Source organism: Orycteropus afer, unplaced genomic scaffold (assembly GCF_000298275.1).
Source record: "Orycteropus afer afer isolate SDZICR_OR568_19922 unplaced genomic scaffold, OryAfe1.0 scaffold00048, whole genome shotgun sequence".
Classification (NCBI taxonomy): domain Eukaryota; kingdom Metazoa; phylum Chordata; class Mammalia; order Tubulidentata; family Orycteropodidae; genus Orycteropus; species Orycteropus afer.
In genome coordinates, this window is record NW_006921635.1 from 1,806,261 (window position 1) to 1,814,269 (window position 8,009).

At 47.4% G+C, this 8,009-nt stretch overlaps 1 protein-coding gene across 1 annotated transcript in view; it reads right to left on the bottom strand.

Moving 5' to 3' along the window:
• DNAH10 (dynein axonemal heavy chain 10) overlaps positions 1-8,009 on the bottom strand; it is a 147,363-nt gene that overhangs the window by 95,585 nt on the left and 43,769 nt on the right. The window contains exons 18-19 of the mRNA XM_042780591.1: positions 7,117-7,324; positions 2,959-3,115 (exon numbers count right to left, since the gene is read on the bottom strand). Of these exons, the coding sequence (XP_042636525.1) occupies positions 2,959-3,115; positions 7,117-7,324 (365 nt within the window). The remainder of the gene's footprint in view (positions 1-2,958; positions 3,116-7,116; positions 7,325-8,009) is intronic.

Here is an 8,009-nt window from a genome sequence, read left to right on the forward strand (position 1 = left end):
CGTGTGACTGAAGTCCTCACTGCAGCCAGCCAACCACCAGACGTGTGACTGAAGTCCTCACTGCAGCCAGCCAACCACCAGACGTGTGACTGAAGTCCTCAACAACAGCCAGCCAACCACCAGATGTGTGACTGAAGTCCTCAACTGCAGCTGACCACGACACATGGATGAGTCTAGCCAAGACCAGAAGAACCACTCAGCAGAACCCAGCCCACAGAACCATCGTTGGAAATCACAAAGATAGGAAGTGGCTTGTTACACAGGAAATGCTAATTGACAAAGTAACAATGACCACCCAGTCCCGATATCATGAGTGGATCAAACAACATTAGTTTCTACATTTTCAGATGGAAAAACAGAACCAGGTAAACCGACTGCCCAGTGCCCCAGAACAAATCTGCTAATTCAACACCTGTCTACTGTATAGTCAAGACTTCTTCTAGTCAAGTGTGGTTCAAAATAGCAAACCATCAACTGAGCTCCACATAACTTCTCTGAAGCACAGTTTCCCCGTCTATAAAGTGGGGATAGCAACAACTACCACTTCCCTATGGATACTAATAATAATAGTTAACCATTACAGTGAAACTGGGGAGAGCTGGAACCCAGCAGGACTGCCTTGTTGCTCCAAGCCTTGCAAGATTCCCCCCTGCGACAGGGTGTATAGTCTTACCACTTTTCTATCGCTATCAGTGGAAGGTTGGGCAACCTACTTCCGTAGTGATAACCACCTTGGAAACCCAAAGAGGGGTCACTATGAGTCGAGTCTGACTCAACGGTACATAACAACAACAACATCAGTGGAAAATGGCTGTGTTTTCCTTGTCTGACAGGTCTCTGCCTTATGCTGGTTCCGGCTTTCACAGGTTTGACTGTACCTGCAATGATGTTGTTGTTGTTGTTATGTGCTGTCGAGTCGGACCCAACTCATAGCGACCCCTCCTTGGTTGGGTGATAGCGAACATTTATTTAGGGCTTCTACCAGCAGCACTGTGCTAAACTCCCTGCAGGTCGGACACCATTCAATCCTCCCAGAAGCTCTAGAAGGTGAGCAGTAATGTTTCCATTTCCTAGATGAGGTCGTCAAGATGCTGGTTTTAAACTTTTGCTCATGAAAGATAAGTCCAGAAGGTCAAAGGGATGTTCTGGCTGAGCTGTACTGAATCATCTACTCATCAGAGCTCATGGGCTGGGATTTTTCTGAATGAAGTACATTCCCTACGTTTCCCAAGACGGTTGGTAACAATTATTTTCATTTGAAAGAAAATATTTATGAAGATAAAATACAAAAGTTTGAATCTACCTGATGGTGGGGGGAGTTAGACTGAAGTGAAATGAAATTTTACACTGTCCATCCTACTTATCCACCCATTAGAAATTGTTTGGTTTTCTTGTACAAAGACTCGGGGCTGTCACCCCCATATACTAAGAGAACTGATACAATAGAGGTTTCCTAAGTACCTCTGTCAGCACAGGTAACAGACCATGTACTGTTCATCCGCTAATTCCAAGTACAGTGAAATCATCTTCCCCATTTGAAATATCTACACGCAGACTGTGAGGACGGGGCAGGACCAGGCGGTGCTTCCCTTCACGCGTGTAGCATTGCTAAGGGTCGGAAGCGACTCCCCAGCACCTGACAGCACCACCACATTCAGGTTCATGCTCGAGAAGTGTCTGAACCATATCTGACCTTCTGAACAAGCAGGTGAGGACAGAGATGTGATTAGCGTCTTGAGTGGCTGTGACGTCCCTAACCCACAAAGATGGCCCTATTTTCCCACTGCTGGTGAGGCAGAAACGTTGCCTTATTTTCTAACAAATGTTCATTCAACAAACCTCTACTAAGCGCCAGCTATGTGCTAGATACTGTTCTAGGTGCTGAGGACTCAAAAATGAACAAGACCCACAGGGTCCTTGTTCTCACAGGGCTGGCGCGGGATATACCCAAGAGACAGATAAGCAAGTAAATAAATAAGAAGAAGTCAGATAGCGGTAAATGCTGGAAGAAAACAGGGTGCTATGGCAGAGAGTAATAACCGGACAGAGCTGGGTGTGAGAAGGTCTAGTGGCGAGTGTCATACAGACAGAGCAGCTGCTGCGCCGGTTCCCACGGAGGAGCTACTGTGACCTGCTGGACGTACAAAAAGAGGCCCAGTGAAGCTGCAGGAAAGTCGAGCACGACAGAGCAGCCACCGAGCTCAGAAAGGCAGGCAGGTGCTGGACTGTGGAGGTCCTCGCAGACCAGGATTATAGCCTAAGAGAAATGGAAGTCATGAAACGATTTATGTCCTAAAAAGATCATTCTGATAGCTTGTGCAGGGGAGCAGACTGGAGCAAAACAACCGTGAGAGTCCCTGTGAGTGACGACAGCACCGTGAATGAGGACGGTAAGCAGAAAAGGAGAGAAGAGTTCAGGTCGGAAGTGTGTTTGGGAGGCTAGTCAATCAGACTTACTGAAGGGCTGGACACAGTGGGTGAGGGAAAGCAAGCAAAGAGGCCGCCCAGGTTTTTGGCTAAGCGATTGGGTTGGGGTTGGGTTGGGTTGGGGTTGGTGCCATTTCCTGAAGTGGGGAAAACTGAGGCAGGAGCAGGCCGCAAGGAGGGAAGTTAAGAATTCCATCTTAGACATGGCGAGTCTAAGGTCCAAGGGGAGACACCAAGTAAGTAACTGGCTACCTCAGTAGTTTGTGGCAGAGCTGTCTGGGTCAGAGATAGAAAGGTGGAGGTCTTCTCCACAGAAGTGGCATTAAAAGGCACAAGACTAGTTCAGCTTACACACAGAGAGAAGAAAGGGGGCCAGGATCAAGCCCTCAGCCACTCCACCATCTAGTCATCTACCAGAGGAGAAGCCAAGAAGAAACTAAAAGTCTGTGACAAAGAACAGAACCAGGACCTGGGTTCTCACCCAACCTCAAGACACCATCCGGGAGACAACACAGACGTTTTGGGCCTTACCTTGGTGATCTCCACGCAGTTTCGGACACAGTGGACGCACATTTTGTCGATCTCGCTTGCGTTAGGATGAAGGATGATCTCGGGGGCACTCAAGATAGTTTCCGTCTGGAACAAGGGGACGTTCCCCAGGATGAGAGAATTGAAAGACTGCAAATTCCTAGCAGGGGTGAAAACAGGAGACTGATACTCACTAGGCGCATGAGAGATCATCAAACAATTAAGGAGACTAACTGAGTCTCAAAGATCTCACATCAAAGGCCTACTATGCAGAACATCACACCACAGAGTTGGAATGAACATTTTAGGACAAGTTTTATTGTATAGTCGTTTTCGTCTCAAATGTATAAAAATAGTTCCTTTTTACTTGTGGGAAAATTTCATACTTATTAGTTGGAAGATCTCCAAGTTTTAAGTGGTAACTTTAGAAAGTTGCTCAACTCTGGTTGTATGAAAATGGGCACTCGGGTCCTTGCCTCGCCTCCCCCCAGTCCTCTGCCCCTTCCAGAAACAGCTGGCAAAGGATGAAGCAGTTGTTAGCCTCCAAACCAGACTCCCTGACTCCTTTCTGCCCCCAACCCCACCCCATGACTCCATGCAGCAGTCTGACAGGTTTTCTAAACACGCAACCCGTGTCTGTCTCTGCAACTGAAAACATCCCAGTAGCTTCCCCTGGGCCAGCCTCTGTGATTTGACTCCTGCCTCTCCAGTGTCACCTCCTACCCTCCCCTTTACTCTTGGCATCTATCGGTTCCCTTCATGGGCCAAGTGGCCTTCCCACTGGCTCTCAGCTCTCCCAGACAGCTCCTCCCCTTTTCAGCTCACTTCCCATCCTCAGGCCCCAGCTACAAGGTGTCCCTTCCTGCCCGCCCAGTTCCCATGGCCCCCGTTCTCTCCCCACATATCAGCTTGCTTTCCTTCCTTGAAATCATCACCTGCCATCTCCTTGTCTCGTGCCTCTCTCTCTCCCCCCTGTGAGGATGGAAGCTCCACGAGGTGCCAGGGAGCCTGGTCTATGCCGTCTTCTCTAGGGTCTAGTCCCGTGCCTGGACCACAGCAGGCTCTAATATACCTTTGAATATGTGGATGGGTGAATGAAGAAACTAAGGGAAAGTATGGCATCTTAGAAAGAGAAAGGCTGCAGGAGGTAGCCCCAGATCAACGGCTGCTTTAAGAGACTAGCGATGCAACAACGGAAAATAAACGAAATGTATGGAAAGCAGACATTTCTTAAAGATTAACTTAATGATTGTGAAAACAAGAGAAGCAAATGATTTTTATTTTTTGTACCAATCTATCATTCCAAAGTGGACTTTCAAAGCTCACAAGGACACAGTAACTGTGCTGTTGTAGTTGGGTGCTGTCTGGTTGGTCCCGACTCTTCGTGACTCCACGTACGAGAGAACAAAACACTGTCCGGTCCTGTCCCGTGCTCACAACAGTTGCCGTGCTTGAGCCCACGGTCACAGCTGCTGCATATCCCAAGTGCCTCCCAGCCTGAAGGGCTCATCTTCCAGCACTGTATCAGACAGCATTTCCTGCCACTCAGAAGGGTTTCAGGGTCCACATTTTTCAGAAGTGGCCCCTTCCTTCTTCCGAGTCTGTCTTAGTCTGGAAGCCCCACTGAAACCTGTCCACCATGGGGGACCCTGCTGGGATCTGAGATACCAGTGGCATGGCTTCCAGCCTCACGGCAACACGCGAGCCACCGTGACGACACGCTGACAGGTGAGTGGTGGTTCACTGCACTAACTGACGCTAAAATCAGAGTGGGGGTGATCACAAAGGCAAGAGACAACGGTCAGAAACAGTTCACTGAAGTGCTACTGAAGTCAGACTGCTCAGGTTCAGTTGCCAGCTCTACTTCTTACTGGCTGTGTGGCCTTAGGCAAGTCACTCAGCCTCTCACTAGTCTTCAGTGTCTCTATCTGTAAAATGAGGATAACTGTGACAAGTATAGCACAGAGCCTGGTGTGGAGTAGCTTTCTCTCGTGCTCCTTTATACACATACATACACATACACACATACATACGTACATATATATACCAGCTGCCACTGAGCCAGAGTCAGCCCCACTCACGGAGGCCCAGGTGTGGCAGAGTGACACAGTGCTCCCAGGGTCTTCACTGGCTGACCTGCAGGGGCAGAGCCACAGGCTTGTCTTTTGAGGAGCCTCTGGATGGAGTCGAACTACCAACATTTCCGTAAGCAGTTGACCACGTTAACCATTCACACCACCCAGGGACATACATACTGAGAGAGACAGGAATGAGAATAAAAACACAAGCCATAAATATGTATACACTTGCTGCACTTAGGTTACCCATTTGCTTCTGAGCCTCTGAGCAGCCAAAGAGAAAACAGAAAGCTTTGAAATCAGCAATGTGTGGTGTCCATAGCATCTGAAAACAAAACCACCAAAACATGGAACAAAGACCTTCATGAAACACACCCTGTGTGATGGCATGAACGTCACCCTCGATGACACAGATGAACCATAAGAGCCATGAATCTCACAGGCTGTCAGCTTCACGTCCCAGAGCAGTCTGGGGCCACCAACGTGGTGAAGGCCAGGTTCGCACCTGCTGGGTGGTGCATCTGAGCTGCTGGCCTGTGAACTCTTGGAGGGAAGGGGCTGAGTCGGCGGGGTCTGAGGCTGGAGCCCAGCACGGTACCCGGCACACACCACAGGCTTTGATCAAAGATGTGACAGCCTGGGGTTTGATGATCTAGCCTGGGGTTTCTTTAGACATCAGGAAAAGTGGATGGCAACTTTAAATCCTCCTCTCTAAACAAGAGAGCAGGTGTCCTCTGGGACTTCGGTGAGTAATGTTTTGCTGTTGTTAGGAGCTGTTCATTCTAACTCATAGCCACCACACATACAACAGAATGAAACACAGCCAGTCCTGCCCCATCCTCACAGTCATTGCTGTGTTTAAGCCCGTTGTTGCAGGCACTGTGTTAACCCATCCAGTGAGGGTCTTCCTCTTTTTCCCTGACCCTCTACGTTACATGCACGATGTCCTTCTCCAGGGACCGGTCCTTCCTGACAACATGTCCAAAGTACGTAAGAAGTCTCACCATCATGTCTTCTAAGGAGTGATACCAGCTGTACTTCTCTAAGACAAATCTGTTCTTTCTTCTGGCAGTTCATGGCCTATTCAATATTCTTCACCAACACCAAATCCAAAGGCGTCGATTCTTCAGTCTTCCTTAGTCACTGTCCAGCTTTCGCATGCATACATACGAGGCAAACGAAATACCATGGCCTGGGTCAGGTGCACCTCAATCCTCAAAGTGACATCTTTGCTTTGTAACACTTCAAAGGTCTCTTCCAGCAGATGTGTCCAATGCAATTTGTCATTTGATTTCTTAACTACTCTGTCCATGGGCATTGATTGTAGATCCAAGTACACTTGCTCACAACCACCTTGTTATCTGACACTGTGCATTTATGACAATAGTAAAAAAAATAAAATAAAATCTACCATCTGACTATTTTGCCTACGAACAAGGTACATCTGGCAGTAATGAAAGTTGAGGTGAGAGTAATACCTGTAATGATTAAGGTTGTGTCAGCCTGGGTGGGCCATGATTCTCAGTTGTTTGGCAGTTATGTCATAATATAATTTGGCAGTTACATAATGATGTAATTTACCAGTTACACCATGATATTATGTGGCAGTTATGTAATGATGCGATCATCCTCCATTTTGTCATTGATGTGGTCGTCCTCCATGCTCACTTAACACCAACCTGGTCTTTGGAACCTAAGCATGTCGATAAGTGAGGAGTGGGAAGAGAAGAAAATCCTGGACAACTTCAGTATTTTCTCTGTATATCTCAATGTTGCTTATTGATCCAGTTGTGAGGATGTTTGTAAGTATGAGTGACAGCAATTCTCTGTGGTCAGTTGAACACAGACACACGTATAGCTTTCTGACAGTACTTCCGGTGCTAAACACTGAGGGGTGTAACAAGAACATGGGCCTGTGTGGGAGGCCATCGCTCCATCCTACCAGTGCCCTTCAGCCAGAGAGCAGACTTTCTGTCCACCTGATTTTCATTCTGTGCCTGGTCCCACCCCCATATTCATCTATGTAAAATCCCTCAATCCAAGCCAAGTGTTCTTAAGACACGCAATGGGAGGATGGACTTACTTCAGGATGAGCTTTGTCAGAACTTCATAAATCCTATTTTCCCAGTATTCATAGTAGGAGGCCAGCTTGGGGGCCTTGCCCGTGTTGGTTTGTATGACCAGACCCTCGACTTTGGTCAGCAGAGGCCCGATGGCAAGATACCACCTGACCATGTGGTCCAGATCTTTGGTCCTTTCTCGCTCAATGTGCTCAAAGAATTCCTTCACATCTGTGGAGAAGGACACATGTTAGAGCAGTTTATGAACACAGGAAAGGATGCTACTCAGTAAAACAGCATTTTTAGGGTAGTAGACTTATCTGTATGATACTGTCTTGTTGGACACGTGACATAAAGCATTTGTCAAAATCCACAGGTGTGTATGTCACAAAAACTGAACCCTGAGGTAAACTGTGGACTTTAATAATGTACCAATCATTGGTTCATCAATGGCTCTGACCAATGGGGACTAATGTAGGATGTTAACAGGAGAAACAGGAGCAGGGGTGGGGGGGGGAACAAGGCACACAGGAGTTCTCTGCAGCTTCTCTACAGATTTCCAAAAACCTGAAAGTGCTCTCAAGTCTACTCTTTAAAAACCCAAAAACCAGCTATATACCTCCGAAACACAAACCAGCCTCCAACCTTGACCCAAAGCAAATATTAACTCAATGCCAGTAAGACTTAAACACACACACACGCAGTTGCCACAGTTGATTCCAATTTGTGATGACCCTATGTGTGTCAGAAGAGAGTTTACACTCTTCTGTAGCATTTCACCACTGCGCAAATGGCAGAAATTTAAAAAAAAAAAAAATGCTGGTGAGAATGTGGGGAGACTGGAACCCTTATCCAGCTTCTGATAGGACTGTAAAATGGGTCAACTGCTATGGAAAACTGTGGCACTTCCTCAGAA